The 26,615-nt window shown below is 54.8% G+C and overlaps 1 protein-coding gene across 29 annotated transcripts in view; it reads left to right on the top strand.

Moving 5' to 3' along the window:
* Positions 1 to 22,816, top strand: part of NECAB2 (N-terminal EF-hand calcium binding protein 2) — a 31,426-nt gene extending 8,610 nt beyond the window's left edge. For 2 of the 29 annotated variants that reach the window (XM_059667219.1, XM_059667234.1), the window contains 12 exons: positions 1,765 to 1,790; positions 1,933 to 2,030; positions 12,043 to 12,179; positions 14,664 to 14,782; positions 14,881 to 14,960; positions 17,974 to 18,053; positions 18,625 to 18,741; positions 20,166 to 20,294; positions 21,187 to 21,264; positions 21,735 to 21,834; positions 21,953 to 21,991; positions 22,387 to 22,816. In XM_059667219.1, coding sequence (XP_059523202.1) covers positions 1,765 to 1,790; positions 1,933 to 2,030; positions 12,043 to 12,179; positions 14,664 to 14,782; positions 14,881 to 14,960; positions 17,974 to 18,053; positions 18,625 to 18,741; positions 20,166 to 20,294; positions 21,187 to 21,264; positions 21,735 to 21,834; positions 21,953 to 21,991; positions 22,387 to 22,695 — 1,312 coding nt within the window. In that variant the 3' untranslated portion in view covers positions 22,696 to 22,816. Of the gene's footprint in view, positions 1 to 1,764; positions 1,791 to 1,932; positions 2,031 to 12,042; positions 12,180 to 14,663; positions 14,783 to 14,880; positions 14,961 to 17,973; positions 18,054 to 18,624; positions 18,742 to 20,165; positions 20,303 to 21,186; positions 21,266 to 21,611; positions 21,835 to 21,952; positions 22,012 to 22,386 lie in introns of those variants that run through there. The other 27 variants (XM_059667226.1, XM_059667225.1, XR_009448861.1 and 24 more) reach the window with 26 other exon arrangements.
* Positions 22,817 to 26,615: the final 3,799 nt, after the last annotated feature.

The following is a 26,615-nucleotide window of genomic DNA, read 5'->3' as shown; positions in this document are numbered from 1 at the left end:
CATCGTTATCGCAGTATTATTGATTACATTCCCTGAGCTTCATCGCCCCATAACTCTACTTCTTAACCTGAATCCCACTTCTGACTCATCTAATTAAACCTTTCATCAACTCAGTCATAACCCTAACCCACATCTCAGAATCCATCTGAACCTCCTGGCCCACCCATCCCTGAATCAGGAGCAAATGCTGCTTACCCTGCCCCTGCCGCAGCCTTAATCCCACCTCCTCCTTTTCCTTGGGTTCCCGTTCAGCCCACACCTGGTCACCTTCCTCAGGCCTACTTCCGGGGATGAGGACCAGAGTTCCGGGGGGTGGTACTTGGGGCAGGTTCGATAAGTTGGGGTCCCCTGAGACAGGCCAGAGATGTTGAAACAAGGAGCTGCCCCCAGGCTCATCTGCAGGGGACCCAGCGCCGTGGCGGCCTGGACCAGGGGTTGGGGCTGAGCGTCCTGAAGGCAGAGGCCGGCACCGGGGCAGGAGGAGCCGGTGTCATGTCCAGGGAAGGCGCCTGGAGGAAACGGCTCCTAGCACAGACTCCAGAGAAGGGCGTGTGTCTGGATCAGGCAGGGGTGCCTGAGGGGTCCCTCCCGGCCCGGGAGCTTGGCAGGGCTGAGACCCATTGATGATGCAGTCTCATCGGGTGCCTGTGTTGGGCCAGCCGGGTGGGGAGGAAGAGGTGCAGGTTTTGTGCATTTAACCATGAGAGCACGTGAGTGGGGAGCCAGCGGGGAGGTCTCACCTTCGGCGTTTTCTCCAGGGCTCCCCAGAGGCAGCGTGGGCATTCCCTCCAGGGGATGCTGGCTAGGCTTCTGTCCAGAACAGTTCCCCGGGTCAGAAGCTCGGGGAAATGCTAGTTTAAGCACAAGTAAACTGGCTTCCTTTCTGCGAGACCTGTCAGCACTTTCACTAGGACAGCGAATCAGGGGACCTCCCGGGCAGCGCGCACAGCCTCTGACTCCGGATCTAGTGGTTTGGGCCTGGGCCTTGGCTGAGCCCCATCCCGGTCCCCTCAGCAGGCAGGAGTGCTCAGGCGCCTTTCCCGGAGGCATGTGGTTGAGCCTGGGTTGGGAGGATTCAGGTTCTAGGCCAGCCCCTCCTCTCAGTGAGGAACTGGGGCCCAGACAGTGAAGGTTTCGAACCTGCACAGACACTCGCGTCCCTGGGGGCCCACCGGGCACACTCCTGCGTCTCATCTGTGTTCCCAGGCTGCTTCGCTGCCGCACCTGCACCCGTGGGGCTGGCCCTCGTGCTCAGCCTCCTCCAGGAAGGGCAGGACCCTTCCCCACCCAGGCTGTAGGAATGGGGTGCAGACCCTGGGGCTTGGGATTTGGGTGAGGACCGGACGCTCGCCCAGGCCCAGGACCCGGCAGACAGGAGTGCCCAGGGCAGCGTGTCGCAGGAGAGCTGGTCTCAGCCTGTAATGTCATCTCCTCCCTTTCGCCTCCCTTTTCCTGAGCTCCATCCTGGTCCCGTCTGCTCATGATGTGATCAGCAGACTTTGGGGGAGGAAGCAGGGTGGGTGGTGTGGTGAGGGGTTCAGATAGACTGAGGTGCCGACGGAGCCCTGCTTGGGCCTTCGGAAGGGTTGGTGCCATTTACCTGCTGCACCCTCACCTGTAAAGGGACTCACAATGCCAGGGCATGGAATGAAGCACCAGGCATTTTACCAACTGCGTGGCCAGGCACGCTGTGGAGGGAGGGCAGGAGGATGGGACCTGACAGGCCGGCTTCTGAGTCCCCCTTCCCCTGTTCTCTCTCTGCAGCCACGTGGACACCAAGGAGCTGTGTGGTAGGTACCCGGTTAGGCAATGCAGGGACCAAGAGGTGTGGAGGGAGGGGAAGTGGGGAGCGGGAGTAGGGAGCACCGGGGGGATTGGTGAAAGGGGCAGAATCCTCCTGTGACCCCTGACCTTTGCTCTCTCCTACCCCAGATTACTTTGTGGACCACATGGGGGACTATGAGGACGTCTTGGCCTCCCTGGAGACCTTGAACCATTCTGTCCTGAAGGCCATGGGCTACACCAAGAAGGTCAGCAGGTGTGGGTGGCCTTGGGGTTCCAAGCTGTGGTTTCAGATGTTCTCTGGGGCATCTACACCCACGGGTGCCTGGGTTTGTGAGGACAGGTGTTGGGTGGGCCTGGCCCTGGGCGGGCTTTGCTTGGCTCTCCTAGCGGGAGCGGAGGTGAACTGTGAAGTGAGTAGAGCGGCTCCGTGAATGGCCCTGTCCACCCGGTGTCTCATAGGTGGTTTGGAGGGTGAGACCCTTTCCCAGCATCGGCCGTGGCCCTCGGATGGGGTCCTGGGAAGGGAGCAGCAGGCAGCCCAGCCCTCGCCCGTGGACGAGCACCATGGCTGCCGGGCCTGTGCCTTCTGCAGCAGGGTCACGAGAGGGCAAGGGGAAGGGCGGGCTCACGTGTGACTGGGGAATCGGATGGTGTCTGGTGGGAGAACACGTGCCCAGGCCTGAAGCCGTGAGCTGGGCAGAGGGGCCATTTGGAGTGCAGACCCTGCTGTGTCTCCGATTGGCTCCAAAGTCTCTGCCTTTCGTCCTGCCTCCTCGTCTGCGTGTATGACCTGGAGGAGGATGGGGGCAGGGAGATCAGGCCAGGTATGGGCTGGGGCTCACTGCGCCTTCTCCACATAACTCAGAGCCCGCCCCCCCAACTTCATTTCCTGCCTGAGTCTGTACCTCCGCTGGCTGGCGGCTTGCAGAGGGGACGGGTAGGTGTGTTCTTTCTGCCTCCACGGAGAAGAGGCGCAGAAACTTCCTAAGGACCCACGATGCCCAGGATTAAACCCTCAGTTTAACCCTCACAGCAACCCCATGGGTGGCTGCTCTCACTCCCCCCATTTTAGAGCTACAGAAACAGGGGCTCAGAGAGGTGAACCCTGCAGAGTGGTAGCCAGACAGCCAGACCTGCTGGCTGAAATGAGAGGGGAAACTGAGTCAGGGACCTGTCAGGAGGTATAGAGCACAGCATGGGACTTCAGGCTGCCGGGGTGACTGGAGTGTTAGTCAGCCAGGAGCAGGGGCGGCCGCTTGGGTACACTGACCAGGGCACGCAGGGAGGGAGCGTGGAGCAGGCCAGGCCCTGAGGGACACCTAGACACCAAGGGCTTGCAGCGACCCGTGGGACCTCAGAAAAGGCCAGCCCTGTCTGCTGGGTGGGGACAGGGAGCTAGGCTGATAAAGTCAGCCAGGCCTGCCTGAAGGACCCAGAGCCAGTCACTTTCCTTCCTGGGCCTCAGTTTCTCCATCTGTGGAATGGGAACATTCGCTTTGTAGGATCTTTATGAGGACTGCATGAAGTAAGGTCTCCAATTGCTTAGCATAGGGCCTGACACCGAGCAAAGGTGACTAGTTTTTATTACTAGGCTCCTGTTGTATGGCCCAGGCACAGGTAGGACCATTCTGTACACTTTTCAAATGCTGCTCAGTGACGGCTCTGCAGAGGATAAGAGAATCCCTTTCTTCCCGGAGCCCGAAATAGCCAAGCCTCACCCTGAGCCTCCACCACCCACATCCCAGAGTCATGCTGTTTTGAGTCTTGGTGTTTTAAAGTGTCTTTTAATAACATGTAAAGCCGACTCCTTTTCATTGTTTGTCTTTAGACTGTGTGATATTTGCAAGTATCAAGGCGGGCGGTGGGTTGCAGGGAGCATGGAAAGAGGCCAGACCCCAGAATCCGAGTCACCCAGACAAGGGCATCGGCCCAGCCCCGCTCCCAACAGGCTGTGTGAGGTGCACCCACCCCCTCGAGCCCCGGCTTTCTCACGTGTGAGGGGCCAGTTCTCAGCACCGTTGCCGAGCGCCGTTTATAACATTCACAGCTGCTCCTTGGTCTTCGGTCACAACTTCAGAGCTGTGACCTCGGCCTCCGCCCAGGAGGGGTTTCGGCGTCCAGGGGACCGGTGTGGGGATTGCACTCTCAGAAACCACGCACTCTCGTTCAGTGCAGCCCTGGGACGTCTCGGGTGGCGGTGACAGCGGGTTGTTGCCGTGGTGACTGGCATTGTTTTTTCTTGCGTATTTTCTAACCGATGTGTGTGTGTAGAAATGCAGCTCATTATTTCAAACGCACCCATGGATGTTAGCTGCCTCGGTGGCTTTTGTCGCTGTGCAGGGGGAGCATCCGCTGTGAGCCGCGGGCCCTTCGTTTCTGAGGTGTTCCTCTGTGTCTCTGTGAGTCCTCTGGCATTGGTCCCAAATCTTAAAACGTCCTAATGGCGCTACGTCAGTGATCCTCGTTTTGCTTCTGATTTCCAAGTGCATCTCTCTAGTGTTTTGCCACTAATTATTATATTAATGCCAGCTCTTATTCTAGGATCCCCTCAGCCTGCTCAAAAATTATTTCTCCGTTCCCTTCGTTAAATTCCGTCTTCGGAGGTGGTAGTGAATTTTCTGAAATGTCTTTTTTGTCTTTTAAAAATGATGGTGTGCGTTTTCTCAAGCTGTTGATGGGGTGGATTCTATTATTAGCTGCTCTCCTATTGAACAGCCCTTAGCTTCCTCTGATAAGCCCTCCATGAGGCATTATTCTATCACATTGCTGGATCCTGTCACCAGCTGAGTGTTTATTTCTCTCTATGGGGACTTGAGAATCGAGGATAGTTTGGAAATGAGCTGTAGGTGGCTTTGAATCAGTTTCTCGAACAGAATTACTTTTCTATTCGAAAATAGAATTTATCTATGAGGCTTGGATCCAGGTACTGAACAGGGGAGGGGATTATTTTAATAGTTATGTTAAGGTCAATTCTAGTTTTAGTTAAATTTTCTTTCCATTGATGTTTTTAGAGAGAGTGGAAGGGAGGGAGGGGGGAAGAGAGAGAAACATGGATGTTAGAAAGACATGTTGATTAATTGCCTCCCACACGCACCCCAACCAGGCTGGGAATCGAGCCTGCGACTGAGGTACACGCCCTTGACTGGAAACCGAACCCGTGACCCTTTGTTGCCTGGGCCAGCACTCTAACCACTGAACCACAGCAGAGTAATTTTTTTTTTTTTACTTTTTATGTCCATTTTAGTATAGTTTTGAATAAAACGGTCACAGACATGATCCGTTTTATGGGAAACTAGAGGCCTGGTGCACGAATTCATGCATGGGTGGAGTCTAGCTGGCTGGCCCCAATCGAGGCAATCAGGCTGGGCCAGCTGGGGGAAAGGGCCATGGGCAGTTGGCCAGCCGGCCCTGCCTCCTGGTCGAACTCCCGGTTGAGGGGACAATTAGCATGTTAGCCTTTTATTATATAGGGTTATGCATTGTATGTTCTTAGGATTTTTTAAAAAATCTAAAACATTGACACAAACCAGGCACTTAATGCAGATTAAGTTGAATAAAACATCTGATATAGCTCAGTTCTTGTTTCCATTTTTGTCCTATTTTGCTACATTTTAAAAACTTACATTTGACAAGTTTTGCTCATTTTCATTAGTCATTTTAATAACCAGCCCGACACATTTATTTAAATTTCACAATGTTTTCTGCTGTATTTTCCGCTTTTATCATCATTTTTTTCTTTCTCCCCTTTCCTTAGATTTGTTGTTGCTATTCTTTTTACATGTGAACTACAATGCTTAAACTTCTTATACTAAAGTTTGAATTTAAACATTTACCCTTGAATGATATTTTCAGTGCAACCATAGATTTTAATGTTATTCTCTAACAGGCTGCACCCTCACTTATCACTAGGTGTACCGGTTAATAATGGCGGATTTTGTAATCAAAGAAGACACAATAATTTCAAGAGAAACATCAAAAGTGCTTTATTCAAAGTAATGTCCATCGCTAGCTACACATTTCCCCATCTTTCAGGTAATTTGTGGATACCATCCCAATAGAACTTTTCTTGCTTTGAGGCAAACCATTCAGAGACCCAGTGTTCCACTTTGTACGTTTTGAAGTGCTGCTCAACATGCATGTGCCATCGATCGGAACAAGTGGTCATCTGAAGGAGCAAGGTCTGGTGAATACGGCGGGTGGGTTAATCCTTCCCAGGCAAGATCTTTTAACGAGTCTTGAACTGTTTTGAAGTATGTGATGGTGCGTTATCATGAAGCAAAATTACTTTGCCGTTTCTTCTGGAACATTCTGGTTGTTTCACGATCAAAGCATGGTTCAATTATTTCACTTTTTTTGAAAAGGTGTCTTTTAACAGCATAAATTTCATAGCAAGGAAAGGACAGCTATTTTCGAAATGCATATTCTGAAAGTATGATCCACATCTTCTCAAGCATCCATAAGCTACTTATAAAAATAAATTAAATAATACGCCATGAAGACATCACCTGGCTGGGTGGCTCGGTAGGTTGGAGTGTCGTCGTGCACCAAGGGTTCAATTCTCGGTCAGGACACACTCCTAGGCTGCAGGTTCGACCCCTGGTAGGGGCATCTAAACACCATACACTAGGTGTACCGGTTAATAATGCGGATTTTTTTCACTAGATGGAGTTACACATATCAACAAATAATTGATTATTTGTTGTCGGTAGCGATCAGTATTAACGGTTTCACCTGGTTTTAGAAGCTCATAATACATCACACCTTCCTGATCCCACCAAACACAGAGCGTTGTCTTCTTTCCGAAGCGATTTAGCCTTGCAGTCGATGTTGATGGTTGACCTGGATCAACCCTAGATTTTCTGTGTTTGGGATTCTCAAAATAAATCCACTTTTCATCGCCAGTCACAATTCGATGCAAAAAAGACTTCCTTTCGTGCCATTGAAGCAACATTTTACTGATGACTTTTCGGTTTTCCGTTTGTCTTTCAGTTGATGTGGCACCCATTTTCCTTCCTTTAAAATCTTTCCCATTGCTTGTAAACGATCGGAAATTGTTTGCTGAGCAACGTTTAATCTTTCTGCAAGTTGTTTTTGAGTTTGACATGCATCTTCATCCAATAATGCTTGTAATTGTTGGTCTTCAAACTTTTTCTGTTGACCTGGACGTTCTTTGTCTTTCACAATGAAATCATCACTTTTAAAGCATTTAAACCAGCGTTCACAAGTATCTTGAGATGGAGCATGTTCACCATATGCTTCCCGAAGTATACGATAATTTTCAGCAGCACTTTTCTTCAAATTAAAGTAATGAATTAAACTTCCCACAAATGCTCTTTTTTTGGCATGGAATTCGACATTTTTAAGTGTAAAAATATCTATGATGTTAACACTTCAGAAAATTTGACATATGAAGTTTTGAAGCGTGTTGTCAATACAACAAAATAGCATACATATCAAATCGTATATATATCAACATATGTGTAACTCCATCTAGTGAAAAAAATCCGCATTGTTAACCGGTATACCTAGGGCATGGTGTTTAGATGCCCCTACCAGGGGTCGAACCCGCAGCCTAGGAGTGTGTCCTGACCGGGAATGGAACCCTCTGGTGTACGACGACACTCCAACCTACTGAGCCACCCAGCCAGGTGATGTCTTCATGGCGTATTATTTAATTTATTTTTATAAGTAGCTTATGGGTGCTTGAGAAGATGTGGATCATGCTTTCAGAATGTGCAGTTTGAAAATAGCTATCCTTGTTATGAAATTTATGCTGTTAAAAGACAACTTTGCAAAAAAAGTGAAATCGTGTTTCTGGGACAAATACAAAATACACACGTGTCCAGGATCGTATTTAACTCATTCATTAATGTGAGAACCAGTGAGATGTCACAGCTCGCTTAAAGAGAAATCCAGACAACACACACCATGTATGTGGGCGCCCAGGAGTTCTGCAGGAGTCTGTGAGCAAGTGTAAGAGCGGCCAGTGTCCTTGGGGCGTGGCCATTATGTTCTGCAGCCAGAATCATGCATTTCTGTGGAGAACTTAGGCATCATCATCATCACTTTTTTTTTTTTTTGTCTTCAAGTTTTAAAAGTAGCTCCAACACAAGGGAAGATATCGATAAGCCTGAGGGTGGATAGACAAGGAGCCCAGTAATCTTTTCAGCCCATTTTAAAGACTTGTACACTTTTCCCTGTCTTTTGCATCCTATTTATTTTTGTCTAATTTATCTGTCCTATTGGATAAAGATGCGCTAATTTTTCACACTATATTGTGTTTTGTCATTTATCTTTATATGTTTAATATTTTTGCCCATGTTACTTGATACCTATAGAACTTTGGTACAACATTTTAATTATAAAAATGGTACTTATTCAACAGGCACATTTTAGGAAGTAGAGGAAAGTATAAAGAAAAATTTCAAGTCACTTCTAATTCCCATTGTCCCTAATTATTATTAACATTTTAGTTTATTACCTTTGAGCCTTTTTTCCATGTGTATTTCTTTAATATATTTAATATTATTCTGGGTATAAAAATTTATTTTCTGCTTTTTTTTAACCTTTTCCCCTTAAAACTGTTCAGAAGCATCAATTTAAATATTCTTATTTAAATTTACTTACTATTCCTCTTCTGTTGGGCATCTTAGATTTCCAGGTTTTTGATATTATGAATAACATTGGGGCATAAGTATTTGCATTATTTCTTAAGGATAGATGATCAAAAGTGGAGACTTACTGGGTCAAAGTTATGAGCAGTGTGAGGCTCCTGATACAAGGCTTTCTGAAGTGATGGTACTGTCTGAATCCCCATGGCCACGCTTAGAGACGTCCTCTCCCACTGCTCAGAGGTTTGGTGCTCTGTCCTTGTTATGCGTCGTGCTTCTGTCATTCTGTCCCTACCCTTCCCGTGAAGTACTTCTCGCTGACATCCTGCCGGCACAGTGATGTTGCAACTTCCCCTGTTCCTCTCAAATTTGCTTGCAGAGTCTTAGCACAGACTTCTCTCCTAGATCCTGTGGCTTGCAGGCGCCCCAGCTGTGTCTCCTTTCATCAGATCTGGGGCTGAGTCTCCACGGGGGGATTCGCTGCTTCTCTGTTACTATGATCTCTCTGGTCTGACTGCTGTCAGCATCCTCTGTGGTTCCCACGTTTTTATGCCTCCTTCTCTGACATTTTACCCTCTGATGGTCCACTTTGTTTCTAGCATTGATTGATTTCAAAGGTGGACATTCTAGTTTTCATTTCACTAGTGACTTCTAAAACACACATTTTTAACATTTGTAATTCTTTAAAAAAATTTTAATCCTCACCTGAGGATATGTTTTTATTAACTTTAGAGAGAGAGTGAGAGAGAGAGATGCATGTGAGAGAAACATTGATCAGTAGCCTCCTGTACAGGCCCCGACCAGGAATGGAACCCCCCAGCTAGGTGTGTGCCTCACCGGGAATGGAACCTGCAGCCTTTTGGCGCACAGGACAGTGCTCCAACCGAGCCACCCAGCTAGAACTCTGCTTCTGTTTTTAAACCTGGCTGACAGCAATAGTTCCTGTTCTCTTTTAGGGAACTAGGGAGATCTTTGAGATTTTCCATTGTTTTTCCAAACGTTCACACCCTTTGTTGACTTAATCAGTGTAGTTAAAATTTAATGAGGAGTGATGACTGTTTTCACCTCCTGACATCTGTGACTTATTGCCTCACTTGGGTGATCACCATCGCCTCACAATGTTCCTATTGCTGAATTCTCTCTCTGATCCAGCCTGGATGCTTTGGGAGAAACTCCTGGGCATTCTTTGCAGGAAAGGTGCTTATCCGGTCAATTCCCTCGACCTGCAGGCTTCTGCGTGATCTCCCTGTGACTGTGCGCATGAGGAATCTGTGCGTGTGGTGCAGAGTTCCTGCACCTGATCCTTTTCCTCTGGAACATGGCGCGGCCTCTCAGCTGAGACATCAGTTGTGGAGGCGAAATCTGTAGAAGCTGCATTTCTCCTCCTTTGAAAACAACTTGTCTTTGGGATTGAACTGACCAGTTACACTTGCTGATCCCTGACCAGACACGCCCTCCGTCCCTGGCCGGGTGCTTCTAACCCACTTGCTTTAGCTCATTTCTCTGTTTGATGACTTCCGGCAGCCTTCCCCTGTGTTCACACTTTCTACCACGGATCTTGTTCGCGTGTCCAGAGCCCATTGATCACTGGGTTGTGAGTTCACTTGCCTGCCAGGAAGGATAATCGATCACTGCAATGCATTGGGCTACCAGAAGCTCACCTGCTTTCTGCCACAAATGCATTCTCTGCCGGGGCCTCTCGCCAGCGTGCCGGGTCTGGTGGCGGGTCCAGGATATCCACCCCCACACCTCCCCACCTGTGCGCCCCTCCTTTCGGCCTCCCTGCACCCCTCTCCCCCCCTGCTCCCTGCCTCCATTTCTCCGTCTGTCTCTAGCCATGTTTCCCGTTGTGCAATTATTGCTAATTAATTCCAAGTCAGAGTGATGGATGGTTTCATTTGCTTCCTGGTCTCCCTTGCCTTGCGGAGGCCGGGCAGAGTTCCAGGGTTCCCCGGGGCAGGTGGCTGTGGAAGGTCAGGCCTGCGGAGGCGGCGGGAGCGAGCACCGGGCTGGGGACCAGCGTCTCCCAGCACAGCGCCACTCTGATCGTTATCGTCCTTGAGCGGCCCGGCTGAACCTTCCGCTGTAAAGCCTTTGCGGCAAAAGAAACTCAGCTGGCTCCAGAAAGCTTGAGAAAGGTCTTTGCTGCAGCCTCTCAGCCGGAGGGGAAATCTGTCTCTCATTTCAGAGCAAAACTCGTAGAAAACCGTCCTCACCCACCTTTTCCCGATGTCTCCTGTGGCCTGTCTCCCTCCCCCAGCTCCTCCCTTCCTCAGCCTCCCCGCTCGCCCTCCCTCTGAGACTGGGCTCGGGCACCCTCTCTGGGGAGCCAGTTTAAGCTCTCTGGGTGCTTCTGATTCTCATCTATCATTCCTCTGCTTAGCAGTGTGCAGGCCCCGGAGCCCGCAGAGTCCTTCTTGGAGAAGGAAGGGGGAGAGGAGGATGTGAGTTCTTCTCCCCTAATGCTTTGTCTCTGTCAACGGCAACATCAGGAACAATCTGCTAATCACCACCACCACCACCCTCACCCTCACCATCATCATCACCACAACCACCACTGTCACCATCGTCACCACCACCCTCACCCTCACCATCATCATGACCACAACCACCACCATCACCACCATTATCATCACAACCACCACCCTCACCACTAATCACCATCACCACCACCACCATCATCACCACAACCACCACTGTCACCATCGTCACCACCACCATTATCACAACCATCACCATCACCACTGTCACCATCACCACCACCATCATAGCACCACAACCACCACTGTCACCATCGTCACCACCACCATTATCACAATCATCACCATCACCACTGTCACCATCACCACCACCATCATAGCACCACAACCACCACTGTCACCACCACTGTTATCATAACCATCACCATCACCATCACCATTACCGTCACCATCACCACCATTATCATCACAACCATCACCCTCACCACTGTCACCATCACCCTCACCATCATCACCATAACCACCGCCATCACCACCATTATCATCACAACCATCACCACGACCATCATAGCACCACAGCCACCACTGTCACCATTGTCATCACAACCATCACCACCACCATCATAGCACCACAGCCACCACTGTCACCATTGTCATCACAACCATCACCCTCACCACTGTCACCATCACCACCACCATCATATCACACCACTGTCACCACCATTATCATCACAACCATCACCACTGTCACTATGGTCACCACCACCATCATATCACCATCTTCTTTTCACAGCAGCTGCTGTTTATTGAGTACTTGCTACGTGCTGAGGCACTGTGCTGAGCATTTTAAGTCCATGTTGTCATTTAATCCTCACCATGACCTTGTAAGATAGCTACGACAGTGACTGCTGGTATGGCTCTAGAGGTCACAGAGCGAGTAAGCGGTGAAGCCAGGGCTCAGACCTTGGCCTCCGAGTCCATACCCCCGCCTTGATCCAGGAGCTCTATGGCCTCCAAGATGCAGAAGGCAGTAGTGGAGTGGGCTTCCCCTCCCCACTGTAAGGCAAACACACAGACCCCAGGTGCCCCTGCACCTCATGCCAGACCCCACGCCCCAGGTCCCTCCCCACCCTCAGCCCTCGCTGTCCCTGCTCTCCCCGCCACAGGTGTACGAGGGAGGAAGCAATGTGGACCAGTTTGTGACCCGCTTCCTCCTGAAGGAGACGGCCAGTCAGATCCAGTCGCTGCTGAGCTCCGTGGAGAGTGCGGTGGAGGCCATTGAAGAGCAGACCAGCCAGATCCGGTGCGTCCAGGGCCCTTGCGGGGTCACGTGGGGGTATGCCGTGCGCGTACCAACCTGTGACTTGGGGTAGGGCTGTCCGTGTACTGGAGAGCTGGGTGGCCTTGGCAAGCTGCTGCGCCTCTCTGGGCCTCCATTCCACGACTGTAAAATGGGACAGTTACGTACCCTCCTCCCCAGTGCTGTGAGGACCGAAAGGCATATATGCCGAAGAACGCCTGGTGTGCGTGCAGTACATACACACAGCACACACAGTTACGCCTGTTTCCCAGACGCTCATCCCTTCTACCACGTCCCCACACCACTCACGTTATTCTTTGCCCAAGACTATTCTATTGCTTGACTTACTGTTGAAAACTGGAGGTAAATTTTGGAAACTGTATGTGGTTCCCATAATTGGAAACAAGCATCACGTGCCATAGACGAGTCACTGGACAGCGGCACCTGCTGCCAGCTGGGACCCTGAGGCCGGCTCCCGCCTCATCAGAGGCTGGGACCCATCCACGCATGGGGTCAGGGTGGCACCAAGCCCCTTTCTCAGGAGGATCGAAAGGGAAGTGGCGCGATGGTCTCACGTGTTGCTGCGGTGTGATTTAAGGCCTTGATTGCATGTCCTTGAAGCCATGGACATGCTTCTGGGGTCCCCCTCTTTGCTGGGGACACGAGGTGGTTAGCCTAGGGAAGGGGTGTTCTCCTCGCTGGGCAGTGCCAGTTCTGGGCCATGAGTCCTTGCATTTACTGTCCCGAGTTGAGACTTCTGTTTGCCTGCTCTTAGCAGAACAGCTGATGTGCCCGGCAGAAAGGGGACATAAAGGCATTCAGATAGACAAGGGCAGGAGCCAGGTGCTGGTCCAAGCATCACTGACCCTTGAGTTTCCGTGCGGCCGCAGGTTTCCCGGTAGAGGCAGGGTGTGGGGTGCTGTGTGGGGTTGGAGTGTGTCTTGCAGTCGGTTGGTGGGGGCTGGTCCCAGTCCGATGTGCTCGCAAAGCCGCTCAGTGATACGGTTCCTGAAGTGTGTCTGCTCTGAACACCTGCAGCCAGATCCCCTGGGAAATGGGGAATGCAGGGCCCCGGGGTGGGGATCCCTGGGCGTGAGCCCAGAGCTCTGCGTTCGTGATCGCTCTTGTGATTCTGAGGGTCCCAAGTTGGCCACACACTGAGGCTTCCTTCGTTTTTTGTCACTTATCCTGGTTAAGAACTTGCCATTTCTCTCCTGATGTAGAACAGAGAAGATGGCTGCACGATTTCCGTAGCCAGTTTCCTGCACTTCGCTAGCTCCATCTCGTCTGCCCCACAGTGGGACCTCACTTTGGAATGTCGGTGGCGGGGGTGACACGTCTCATTGGGAGACACATCTGCTCCACACACACTCCCACCTCCGGCTGCCCCAAACCTCAGCTAGTTCAGCTCCCCGGGGCCGCAAGTCCCCTTGAGCCACCCTGTTTCTCAGCCCCGGGGGTGTCATGTTCCCAGCACAAGCTGTTGGTTCAAACCCCGCCACCCCAGGGACTCCGGCTGCCCCGTCAGGGTCCGAGGGCCACATTTAATTGGCTGCTGGTTGTAGAGCGCCAGGATTGGACCTCAGAGACTCGCTTCTGGGACTGCAGGGAGCGGGGGAGGGAAGGGGGTGGAGGGAATGGCGGGGGGGGGGGGGAGGTTGCCTTCTGCAGGGGGCTTGTGAGCTTGCAGGTTCACAAAGACCTGACCACACAAGGCAGCCCAAGGCCGAAGAGCCGGGATGGCGTGTGGCAGCCGTGCACAGGGAGTGTGCGTGTGCTGTGTGTGGACACGCGTGTCAGTGTGTATTTGTGTGCCTGTGGCGAGTTTCCCAGCATCTCTTTGCACACGGGTGTTCGACCTTTGCCAAGCATTGGTTGAGTCCCTGCTATTGTGCCAGGCACAGAGCTTGATGAGCTGAGTGTGCCTGTCAGGGCCTGCGGGGGCTGTGCACGTGTGGGCACGTGTGTGCGTGGTGGGGGTGGGGACAGGCGGGCAGGCCCCTCTCTAGGACCTGCCGAGGCCAGGATTGCAGATTTCCCTGTTCTGTCATATGCCTGCGCTCATCCAGGTCGTAAGGCTCCCCTTTTCAGAGAGAGTCCAAACCCAGCCCTTCCCCTCCTGCGCCCCCAACACACACACACACACACACACACACACACACACACGCACACGGCACCACATTGGCTCCTAGTGAAGCAGGCAGGGGTGGGAGCTGTGAGCCATTGGTGGGGGCAGGCGCCTGGAACTGAACCTCCTGGGAACAGGGCCTGGGCTGAGGCCTAGAATGGGGCTGAGTTCCTATCTCGACTCAGTCCCTTGGGCCGCGTGGTCTTGGCCAACTCGTTTCCTCCTACAACAAAGGCACGAGGCCCACTTCACGGGGACGGCTCCATGGAGCGAGCTGCACGTTTCAGCCCACGGTGGGTGCTTGTTGGTCAGGGCCCTTCGGCCTCCCTCACCGTGTGTTTCTCCCACTCGCACTGCAGCCAGAACCACGGCAAGCCCGGCCCCGGCGTGGTGCAGACCTGGTATGGAAGCCCCAGTGCCCCCTGCGGCCCCAGCCACAAGCTCATGGCCACAGAACGAGAGAGGAGCGTGCCTTCTGGTGAGAGCAGCGGTGGCCCGGCCGGGGCGTGGGGCGGGGTCCTGGGAGCCCCTCCCCAGCCTGCCCCTGCCCGACATTGGTGTCTTCCTCTTCCCCAGTCACCGCGGACCCCAAGGAGGAGGGCCTGGAAGCCCAGATCAGCCGTTTGGCAGAGCTAATAGGACGGCTGGAGAGCAAGGTAAGGTCGCTGGCCCACCTCCGTCCCTCCGTTCCCCAGACCCCAGGGAGGGCTGGGTTAGGCTGAGAATGTGGGACAGAAGTCAGGGAGCCTCGGAAAGGCATCACCAGACTGAGATATGGACAGACCCCGGAGCCGTGCCCAGTGCGCAGGCTCAGGGAGCGGGGCCTGGGGGGAGGAGAAGCGGTGAGAGTGGGCGGCCACAGGGGGGGCATCGCAGGAGCAGACAGTAGTCAGCAGCACCGTGGGTGGAGGGGACAGAGCTTGGAGGAGCTGTAAGGGCCTGAGGGACGGTGACGGCCCAGGAGAGATGAAGGTCTGGCCAGCAGCGTGCGGGCTTTCCAAGACGATATGGCACGTCCACAGATAATAGGAAGTGACTCGGCCCTCCAGAGCCGAGTGTCCAGAGACCAGTTCATGACTCAGTAGGTACTCACAACGCTGCACCTGTTTCCCGGGGCTGCCACCATCGGGTACCGTACACAGGCTGTGCCTAACAGTTATTCTCTCACAGCTCGAGGCTCGAGGCTGAGATCGGGGGTGGGCAGGGCTGCTTTCTGCTGGGGCCGCTCTCCTTGGCGTGCAGACAGCTGTCTCCCCTCGGAAGATGCATGGTGTCCCCTCTGTGTTCCTTCATGTCCTGGTCTCCTCCTCTCATAAGGACACCAGCCATCCTGGGTTAGGGTCCAGCCCTGTGACCCCACGTTCCCTTAAAGGCCTCTGTGGTGACCCTGCCTCCACATGTAGTCCCATTCTGAGGTGCTGGGGATCGGGCCTTCAATCTGGGGAAGGCGCAGTGCAGCCCGTAACACTGACCGTTTCTTGGAAGAAGGAAAACAGGTTGCCTTCAGGTTTCCCTGCGGACTCAGATGTCAGCCTGCCCTGTGTGAAGCCTGGCCACACAACTTAACCGCCGTGTGACCTGGGCCAGTGACCTCCCCTCCCTGAGACTCGGGTTTCTCCTCTAACAATAGAGAAGGACGTGAGAATAGCGCCCCTCACAGGGTTGTCCTGGGGAGTAAAGATCATGATGTCTTTAATGACTTAGCACAGAGCCCGCGTGAAGCTGGCACTTAACATTAGCGATGCTAGCAATTGTGATTAGCCGTCCTGGTGCTAAAAACTATACTATAGAGATGTGCACACCACACCCATCTCTCTACTAAACCAAAGATCTCAGAGCCCTGGGTTGCAGCAATTTTACATTTCTCTGACTTTTCTGAATTTCTTACATCTTTTGCAAAAGGGCAAAAAAAAAAAAAAAAGTACTTTGATGGGTTTGGGGGTTGGTTCTGAAGTATCCGTGGGGGCAGAGGGAGGTCTAGGTGGGAGGCGGGGAGTTGGAGGGAGGTGGCAGCAACCCTGCCTGCAGGGCTGAGGCCTGGGTGGGATCCCCCCTCCTAGAGCGGGGTGCTGGGTGGGAGCCAGCGGTTCGGTGGACCCGGTGGCCCGGTTGTCATAACAACCCCTCAGGCGCCCGAGAGGGAGGCTCTTTGAAGTGTATTTTTAGCGCCCTGGTCGCCTTAACAACAGGCAGGGCCAGGCTGGTAACGGCTGAGCACCTGGGCGTCCTGGAGACGGGGCGGGCCCTGCTCGCCGGCCTCTGATTGGCCTAGGCCCCGAGTAGGGGCCAATCCAGGGCCGCCTCCGGGCCCCGCCCTCTGGACCAACTGAGCCACCCGGTTCTGCCTGGGCCTGGAGGGTGGAGCGGGGCGCACAGTCTGGGAGAGGGTGGGGCAGCCGTGGGTGCCGCGGAACCCCCCACCCTGCCCTCCCCGCCTCCTGTGGCCCTGGCCGGCCGGCCGGGAGAAGCCACAACCCTGCCCTCCAGGAGCCCCGCACAGGGCTGTAAAGCCTGGAAGCGGATGAGCCCCCGCGGACGCACCTTGGCTGCCCACTGAGCAGGGTTACCCCGCGGGTCCCGGGAAGTCAGCACCCGCTCCGGGACCCTGTGATGTGCAGGGTCTTGTGCAAAATGAGCGTGCGGGGCCCCTTGTTCAATGATGAAGGGGTGCAAGGTGGTACCTGCAGTCACAGGCCAACACATCGGCCAGTCTGTTCCCTTAAAAACCAGCGAGGGGCGCGCGTGCTCTGAGAGGAAAGACCCGGCGTAGGATCGCACCAGAGACACAGGCCGTCCTCCGGGAAGGGGGCCAGGGATAGGCGCACAGGTGGGTTTATTGGGGCGCCCACGTTAAAGGGAGGAGAACCCAGATTCTGTGTCAGGAGGAGAGAGGCCCCAAGTTCAAATCCAGGCTCTGCACCTACCCCGCTTGTGTGGCCTCTGGAGCCCAGGCCTGTCTGCTCAGTAGTGACACTGAGCGGCCTGAGCGGCCTGGCCCTGCTTGGGGGCCTAGCTTGTGGCCGTAAGCAGCAGGCACGGGTTCCTGCTCTCCTGGAGCGTACAGCGGGGCAGGGAGTCGGGAGGTTAAATAAGGTGTGTTTGTAAAGCATTTAGCCCAGGGCCTGCGGGGGCCAGTGAAAACAGACCCCATTTAGACCATTCGATTCACGGGGCATCAGGGGTTGAGATTGGGGGCGATTTGTAAGTTGATGGGGAATCTCAGGGCTGTTGCCAGCAATTATGGCAAAATTCCAGCATCTTGGATTCGGGAATCTTAAGTTCCAATTGCTTTCTCCCCCCCACCAAGACCCCCCCAACCTCCCCCCCCCCCAAAAAAAAATGGAGTCTCCATGGCTTCTGCAGTAGATCTGCTTGGTCTCTGTGGCTCCCAGTGCCCCCAGATGCCAGGGCCAGAAGGGATCTCCACCACTTCCTGTGGTTGGCCTCCCAGCCTGGCTTCCTGGGTCCCCTCTGAGCCAGCACTGTGCATGGAGGGGCGAGTGAGCCCTGTCTGGTGAGGCCTGGCCCCTGGGAGCTCCCACTAGCCTGGGGACTCGAGCCCCTGGGACCTTGTGTGGAGGGGCTGGAGCTCTGCTTTGGCCCTGGGTACTCCGGTATGACTGTGGAGGTCCTGGAGGCCTCCCTGATGGAGGTGGCCTTTGTCTCCAGCATCACTCTATGCTTTGTTGTTTCAGACCCTCTGGTTTGACCTGCAGCAGCGCCTCTCAGATGAAGACGGCACTAACATGGTGAGGACCCCCTCCCCTGAGGCCTCCCTCCCCCTCCTGTGGCCCCATCCCTGCCTGAACCCAGGACTCAGGATACAGGTGGCTCAATAGCCCTGCCACCCCATCCTCAGGGAGCACATGTGGGGAGATGTGGCCCCAGCACTTGGTCACCCTCCCCTTCCACAGGTGTTCTTGGAGATACCAGGGCTTTGGTAAAAAAGATTGGCCTGGAACCAAGTGACCAACAGGACAGTGACACCAAAACACTGACGTGATTGGAAATGAATGTTGCTGGTCACTGATTTTTGTCTCAGCCCTGGAAGCCTTGCTGGCAGCCCTGCCCCTCCATAGAGCCTCTTCACACCCTGTTTTTCAGCATTTGTGGGACTGCTACCTGCATTTGGCTCTTTATTATTCTTGTTCTTTTTCAGCCAGTGTTCATGTGTAGGAATGGAAGGCGTGTGTGCATGGGGTTTTGTTTTATTTTGACCCAGTTGTCCTGTCCTCAGGAGGGAGGTGTGGGAGGCTGGGGTCGTGCGGGGAGAGGCCAGTCAGGGAGCCCGAGGAAGCTCACTCACCCTGCACCCCACAGCATCTGCAGCTGGTCCGGCAGGAGATGGCCGTGTGTCCTGAGCAGCTCAGCGAGTTCCTGGACTCGCTGCGACAGTACCTGCGGGGCACCGCTGGGGCCAGGAGCTGCTTCCAGTGAGTAAGCTGAGGGCAGGGTGGAGGGCAGGGCAGGACCTTCCCATACCCCCGGGAAGGCCCCGCAGGGCGGTTAGGAGAGCGGGTCAAGTCCTAGTTGGGGCTCTTTCCCGCTGTGCAAACGTGGCGAGTGACTGCATCTCCCGGCCTCAGCTTCCTCATCTGTAGCGTGGGAGCACGGACTGGACGCACGCCCTTGGTTGTTGGTGTAAATGGAATGAGGAATGGGAAGGGCTTAGGTCAGTGCCTGGTGAGCAGTCGGAGCTGCGCAATGTCAGCTGCTACTCTTACCATGTGGCTGCCCCTCAGGGCCTCAGCCTCTGGTCCCTGCTGCCGAGGCCGGCATTGCTTCTCGGCAGAGCTGAACCGGTGGCCGTGGCCGTGGCCGTGGCCATGTCAGATTGGGCCACAGAAGACGACAGCCCTCTCCCTCACTGGGGGTGGTCCCAGAGGGCTGTTGGCACAAGTCGCTGGGTCCTCTCCTGTCCCAGGCCCACCCACCTGTGCCATTCTCTGCCCGACCCTCCCTGTCCAGTTTGCCTTCTGCACCCTGAGAGCACGCGCCTCACCCTCCCTGGGGGGCAGCTGGGGCGCAGCGTGAATCAGGTGCTGCTCTTACTGAACATGCAGTCCAGGTGGCGGGAGAGGGCAGAGGACGAGGGATGGTGCTGAAGGGTGATGGTGCTGTGGAGGCCAGGAAGGGGCTTTGGGGAGGGGAGAGGCTGCGCGTGCACGGAGGCCTGCGTCCGGAGCATTCGGCCAGCAGAGTCTGAGGAAGGGCAGTGTGGGCCGGAACCAGCGGGTGCCACTGCCTGGGAGGCAGCGAGGGTGCCGAGTTTGAGAACAAGCAGGTCTGTCTGGACAAGGTGACAGGCGAGGGCCGGGGGTGGCGGGCAGGACCCACTCCCGCGCTGCTCGTCTGGAGTACAGTGGACCGTATTGGAGATGTGCCAGCAGGAGTGAGACACAGGCTGGTCTCTGGTGTGCAGCAGGGGCAGGGAGAGGCCCTGCGGTCACCCAGGGAGGGGCATGGCCTTGGTGCGACATGGTCAGAGCGGGGAGCTGTTGTGGAGAACAGTGGAGAGGAGACAAGGCGGAACCTGAGATTGTCTGGCTTCAGAAACTCGATAGAGGTTGGTGTCGTGTGATGACCTAGAGGAGTCAGGGAGGTCAGGCGTGCTGGTGTCGGGGAGTCACGTTAAATTCGAGATGCCACATAGGAGTGTAGAGATCCTGGGAGAGGCGGGCTGGGAGCGGTGGGCATGCAGATGGCACCGAAAGCCACAGTAGCGGTGTGCTCACGGCAGGGGTCCAAGGGCCCAGGGCTGGGTGGGGTGGAGCAGAGAGGGGCCTGGCTGCCCCTCCTCTGTACACAGGCAGCACGCAGTAGGGCTTCACACTCTGTGTCCTTCCTGTACCCCATGCCAGCCTGCTGTGTCTTCCTGCCCATCCAGAGAGACCCCACCCCACCCCCAAAACCCAATCAGTGCCTCATTCTGCTGCAGCTACAGACTTAGACGCACCAAGCTGCTCGGATGACCTTCATCTGTCGCAAAGGCAGGCCCGTAAGCGGCGCTTTCTGGATCTGGCGAAAGGCCACGGCTACATCTGATCAGTGGGCGGCACGCATCCCCGGCCCCCCATGCTCTCATCAAATTACAAGCCCGCAGGCACCTGTAATTTTAGCTGGAGCCTAATGAACTAATGATACTATTAGCGGCCCTGTTTCCCTCCCTGCGTCTGTCCTGGTGGCGAACCTGGGATTGCCTGTAATTATACAGCAGCCGCCACCATGGCAGCTCTCCTCCTGGGCTGCGGGGTTCTGTTCTGCTGAGCGTGGGAAAAGAGAAGCAGCTGGGGGCAGGCGGGAGGCCAGAGGGGCGGTGCTAGCGCTGATGTAATCGTGGCGGTCAGCCCTCAGTGCCCCCAGCTCTGCCACATTCTGGGAAGTACCCCCAGTCCTATTTAAATCAAGGTGAGTGGGCTGCTGCCCTCAGAGGTAATGCGGGAGTGACCTGGGCCAGCGGGGCCCTGCCCCAGCCGCAGTGGCCAGTTCTGACTCACGGGGGTAAGGATTAAATGAAGGAGAGCATGACAGGAGAAAGTGAATATTCAGCCTTTAAAATGATATTTCGTTATAATTCATTCAACAACATGAATTGGCCGCTGTCTGGGGCCAGGCCTTGCCTTGGTGGAGGGACGGGCTGGCCCGCAGGCTCTGGGTTCTTCCCGTCGGAAAGGCAGCAGCACTGTGGCTCACGGCCTTGGCGGGTGACAGACTGGGTGCCCAGCTTCTGCCAGGCTCTCAGGGGACCCCGTAGCCTGGCTCTGGGGGTGTCTTGTCCAGGCTCTTTGAGGGCAGTGGTGGGGGACAGGGATGGGGGAACCGAGTTCCAGAGGAGGGCAGCCCAGGCTAATCCTGCCTCCAACCTCGCCCCTCCCCTTGCAGCATCGCCGCTGGGAGGCTGTCGGACGGCTTCACCTTCGTGGTCTACGAGTTCTGGGAGACAGAGGAGGAGTGGAAGAGGTAAGCACGCAGGTCCACTGATGCCAGCCCCAGCCCCTTCCCTTGTCCCAGACAGTGCAGAGGGGAGGGTAAGGTGAGCCCAGTTCCAGCAGCACCCACCACCCAGAACGCTGGCCTCGTGGGCTTCGTGCGCCCTGGAGCCAGTGGGAGGCAGCACTTCTCAGTGTGGGGTGTGACCCCCTCAGCTGGGTCCTGAATGCAGGTCCCTGCCCTGGGATCTGAGGCCGGCCACTCCTGTTTGAAAACTGCTGCCCCAAGGGATAAAACCCAGGAAGGCTACTCATTAACGATGCTCACTGAGGCGAGAAACAGGCTCTTCTGCCCCAAACCTGCCCCTCACTCTCTAGGGCCCCACAAGTCAGCCTTCCTGGGGCCTCACCTTCTTATCTTCACATGAGGCTAAACCCCACGGCTAAGCCCACATCAGGTGCCCCAGCCCCCAGGGCTCACCATTGCCCCGTGGGTTACAGGCACCTGCAGAGCTCTGTGTGCAAGGCGTTCCGGCACATCAAGGTGGACACGCTGAGCCAGCCGGAGGCCCTCTCCAGGATCTCGGTGCCAGGTAGAGGGGTGGGGGAGGCCTGGGATGGCACTGGGGGTACCCACAGGAGCAGCAACCTCCACCAGGCACCGAGGGCTGAGTTAAGGGCAAGGGCCAAATCTTCCAATGACCCTTTATTCTGCCCAGAATTGTAGTCCACAAATGGGTGCTCAACATCAGTGCCAGGTGTGCAGAGGGTCCGAGAGGTAAGGGCAGGGCAGAGACACAAGTTGGCCCTACAACCTTGGAACAACGGGAGAAGCCACAGGACAGGGCCTCAGCCAAGACCGGAGGCCGAGGTCACTAGGGAGGTGGGCCCAGAGCCCGTGTGTTAGGGTTTGTGCCAGAGCCCTGGCATGAGCCCCCCCAGGCCAGGGCAGGCCCCACTGACATCCCCTCCACAGGCCTGTGATTCACAGCCCAGCCCGCCCAAGCACCCAGAGTGGGCCCGGGGGAAGGAGGGACGTGTTGGCAGGTGCTGCTCTCCTGCCCTTCACTGCAGCCCCCATGGGACACGGGGAAGGGGCTACAGGTCCCCAACAACCTTCCCGGCTTAACGTGTCTCTCCTGCCCCTCACTAGCTGCCTGGTGCACGGTGGGCCGAGACTGACCTGCTCCCAGCGCCCTGCGGACGAGCCTGGCACCCTCCCTCTCTTCTTATAAAGGTCGCCCCCTCTTTTCTAGAAACTTTGGTATATGAGCGGTCTTTTCCATATACTTTCAAACAAGAATGTATTTTCCCACTGTTCGAAGTGAAGGCGAACCCCCTCCCCCCGCATTCTCACATCCCCCACTGCACCGGCCTCATTCCTCGCAGGCTACCCCTCACCCTCCATCTCTTCCACTCCTGGTCTACATTCCTCTACCTGGTAGGAGTCAACACCCTGTAGTGCCCAACCTAGGCCTGTACCAAGTCTGCACACGGCAGTAGAGCCCACATAGCCAGTGCCATACAAGGCCAACAGCCGCCGCTGGGATAAGCACAAAATAAACTCCCATTGGGAACCGTCACATGCTGTGTTTCTACTTCCTGTTTTCTAGTTGATAACAGCTGGAGGAGTGAAGCCACTGGGGTGCATGGGGCCCTCATTAGCCATGAAACCTGGACCAAGTCACCCTGAGCCTCCATTTTCTTATCTGCAAAATAGAGGCACTAACCCTATTTTGACAAGTCTGTGCCCGGCACCAAGTTCAGGGACCTCAGACCATCCCCAGTGTCAGCCGTTCATTAGAACTCATCGAAGCCATGAGACCACGGTCACAGATGATGGCAGCAAAGGGAAGCGTCAGAAACAGGTCCGGGAGACGCCAGGCGCAGAGCCCACACTTAGGTCCTCCCAGTGGCAGGTATAGAAAGCGACTTTCTCCCTCACTAACGGGCGACGTTTTACAGAGTATTGCCAACCAGGGACGCTCAGGGAGCCTCGGTGATGGGAGTTCATTGGGTCCAGCCCCCCTGAAGGTCGGGCTGATGGCACAAGGTCCCAGAGGTCACCTCCCAGGAGCTGGTCACAAAGGCCAGACCTCAGGGCACAGTTAATCGGGCACACCTCTCCATCAGCTCTTCCAACAAGACAGGAGACCAAGGCCCTGGACGTGAGATAACAGTTAAGTCCTATTCTGGAACCTTTGTGACATCCCTGCTTCTAGTTCCCTGTCCTGGTTATCAGGAAAGACGTCATACACAATCTCAGGGCGCAGAGGAGGCAGAATGGAGAGCGGGTACGTGGGGAACAGACACGGGGAGGAGGAAGGAGACAGGCCTTAACCTGGTAGCGGAGAGTTGGGCCCAGTGGGAGCCCTGGGGAGGCGGGACCACGGATGTGCGTCTTCCCGCCTCCTGCTCCAGCCTGGAGCAGCCAGCCTGTGAAACGTGCTGTGATTAAAGCCATCACACTGGGCGAGGTCCCTGCCCACGCTGCCTCCTCTGGCTGCCTGAACCTTGACGCCCCTGCCACCTCCTCATAAGGTGTGATGCCGACGGCTCACTCAATAGCAGTAACACAAAGCACAACACGGGCTTGTGGGAAGAGTGAAATGCAAATTCGGGTCCCAGCGGTGCATCTCTGAGCCAACTTTCCTGGCAACCAGCCCCTCAGAGCCTGTCGTCCTCATCTGTGAAGTGGGGAGAAGACCCCTATGACGATAAGGAACTGCCTGGCTCGTGAGAAGGCCACTGCACTGGGCCCTGCTGGCGGCATCGGCAGGCCTAACAGCTGCCCCAGCCCACCTCACCCAGAAGCTGGGACTGTTCCAATCAGCTCAGCTATTTAAAAAGTACTATTCACAGGGGGCTGAGGCTCTTCGGGGTGCAGCTGAGGAACACTGCCAGCTGGGCATGCTCCACTTCCACACATCACACGCCCGCCCGAGCTCTCCCCACATTGTAGCATCTCTGCTGATTGCAGCCCACAAGCAACTTAGAGGCTCCTCGATTCCGAGTGGGTGGAAACGGGCTCTGAAGAGAACAAATTTCAACCCTAAAAGGTATGAGAGCTCCCACTGAATTTACACTACGGAGTGAGGCACTTGGGAGGCAGTGACTCCCTCAGCGCTGCCTACGCCATCCTATGATCTGCAGGTGAGGAAATGGAGACAGAGAGGGCAAGTCACTCACAGAGGTCACACAGCAGGTGGGTCACTTATATCCAAACCCAGAGCTGTCTGTCCCCAACCATATACCCTCACCCCTGCACCACACAACACAGATATGTGGGGAGAAGCAGCTCCAGATGAGAACATTAAAATCCCAATCAGCTCCTCAAACGAAGACAATTACCATATGACCCAGCAGGTCCATTCCTGCATATGTCTGTTTGGACAGTACCCAAGGGAATTGAAAAGACGCATTAAAGCAAATGTGCACAAATGTTCCTGGCAGCACTGCTCCCAACAACCAAAAGGTGGAAGCAACCCGCATGCCTACAACTGCAGAAGAAGAAACAATGTGCTCGATCCGCACAATGGAATGTTACTCAGCCACGAAGAGGAAGGAAGCTCTGACACGCCGCAACACAGATGAGCTTTGGAAACATTATTCTAAGTGAAAGGAACCGGAGACAATGACCACAGATGTATGACCCCGTTCATACAAAATGTCTAGAAGACTTAAACCGATAGAAGCAGACTCTCGGTTGCAGGGGCTGGGGGAAGAGGAAGCAGGCGTGACTGCTAATGGGCACGTGGCTTTGGGACGGTGCAAATGTTTTGGAACTGGACACAGGTGGTGGTTACACAACATTGTGAATGTACTAAATGCCACTGCATGGTACACTAAAGCGGTTAATTCCATGTTACACGAATCTCATCGCAACAGAAAAAATCCCAATCAACTCACCTGCCCAAACAGAGAAGTTTACCACCTGCATCCAGTGGCCACTCCGCACCCTTCCCACGTCCAGGTCAAACCCCTGACCTTCCTCGGGGGGCACGGGGCAATCCTGAGTGGGAGGTGGGCAGTCCGGGCGCTCGGGGTCAGCAGCACCCCGGGCTGCCTCCCTGTGCAGTTACCTGGGGCACCTGGGCCAGGGGGGAGGGTGCTTCCCAGGAGCCTCAGAGCCCCTGCAGCCCATGCCGTTCCGAGACAACTAGTCACCTAGACTACAAAACGCCCCTCGGCCACGTTCACATTCGTTTTGCGACATGGAGGTCTCTCCACTCAAGCACAGCTGTGACCACTGACCAGGAACTTGTGACAGGCCAGGCTCTGTGCCATGGGCTTTGCAGGCAAATCCCAGCTCCCCTCATGGCCATCCCGGGCAGGTGTCAGAGGAGAATGAAGAGGACCTCAACCGAGGTTCCGGAAGGAAGAAGGGAAGGGGGGCTGCTCACCGGGGACTGCGGGAGGATGCCCAGCTAAGAAGGGGGACAGGCCTGGAAAGGGGCGGGCAGGCAGGCAGCTCAGCCCTTAGGCTCGGAGCCCATGCGTGAAGCCCAAGGATGCCCCTTCAGCCCTCCCTTCACCTGGCAGCTGTTGGAAACTTGAGGGCACCACTTCGTATTGGAGCAGGACAGTCCATGGGAGAGCATGTACCTTCCTTTCCTGGGTCCGACATCAGAGGTGACATCCCAGCGTGCGTTTCTTTGCCTTATGATGGCTGATTTGAGGCTCAATCCTCTGAGGGTCACATCTGCACCTGTCACAGGAGGAGAAACGATTGTCCCCAGTGGTGATGTTTGTCGCCCCTTAAACAGCATCACCTCATCTCTTTGTAGCATTTAATGTCAGGCCACTTCCTTCCTGATGTGCTTTCCTGCTTCTGGGTGAACTTAGTGTCATGTTTCCCCTTTTCCCTTGGCTGCCAGGAGGCTCAGTGTTTACTTGCCAATGTCAACGTAGGTTTTCTGGAAATAAAACTATTGTTTGGCTTCCCCACTAGCTGCTATAGATACGGTATCACCTTAATCCTCCCCATAAGCCCACGGTGCATCATATACAATAAGCCTGTTCCATTTTGCTGGTGGAGAAACTGATTCTTAGGTTTGTAAACTCCCAAATCTTGAGATAACAAATGTTTAAAATGTAGTAGTCTAACTCCACAGCCGGTTCATACACTGGCACAGCCCTTACCCCATCCTGCTTTGTTCTCTGTGACTCTGTGAGTGACCCCAGCACAGCCCTAGCCATGTGGCCAGCACCGAGGCACTTTTAGGAAGCACGCAGGGTACAACCAGTAAGCGACTATCTATTCTCACTGCCAGCACTGGGAGGAGAAATGCTCCTTTAAGCAATCCGGCCCTGACACATGTCCTTGTCCAGGAGGACACTGTGGCCAATGAACACAGGCTGTGGCGGGGCGAGGGGGGATGG

The sequence above is a fragment of the Myotis daubentonii genome, chromosome 15 (assembly GCF_963259705.1).
Source record: "Myotis daubentonii chromosome 15, mMyoDau2.1, whole genome shotgun sequence".
NCBI lineage: Eukaryota > Metazoa > Chordata > Mammalia > Chiroptera > Vespertilionidae > Myotis > Myotis daubentonii.
The sequence above is the reverse complement of the archived record's forward strand: the minus strand, read 5'-3'. Positions and strand labels throughout refer to the sequence as shown.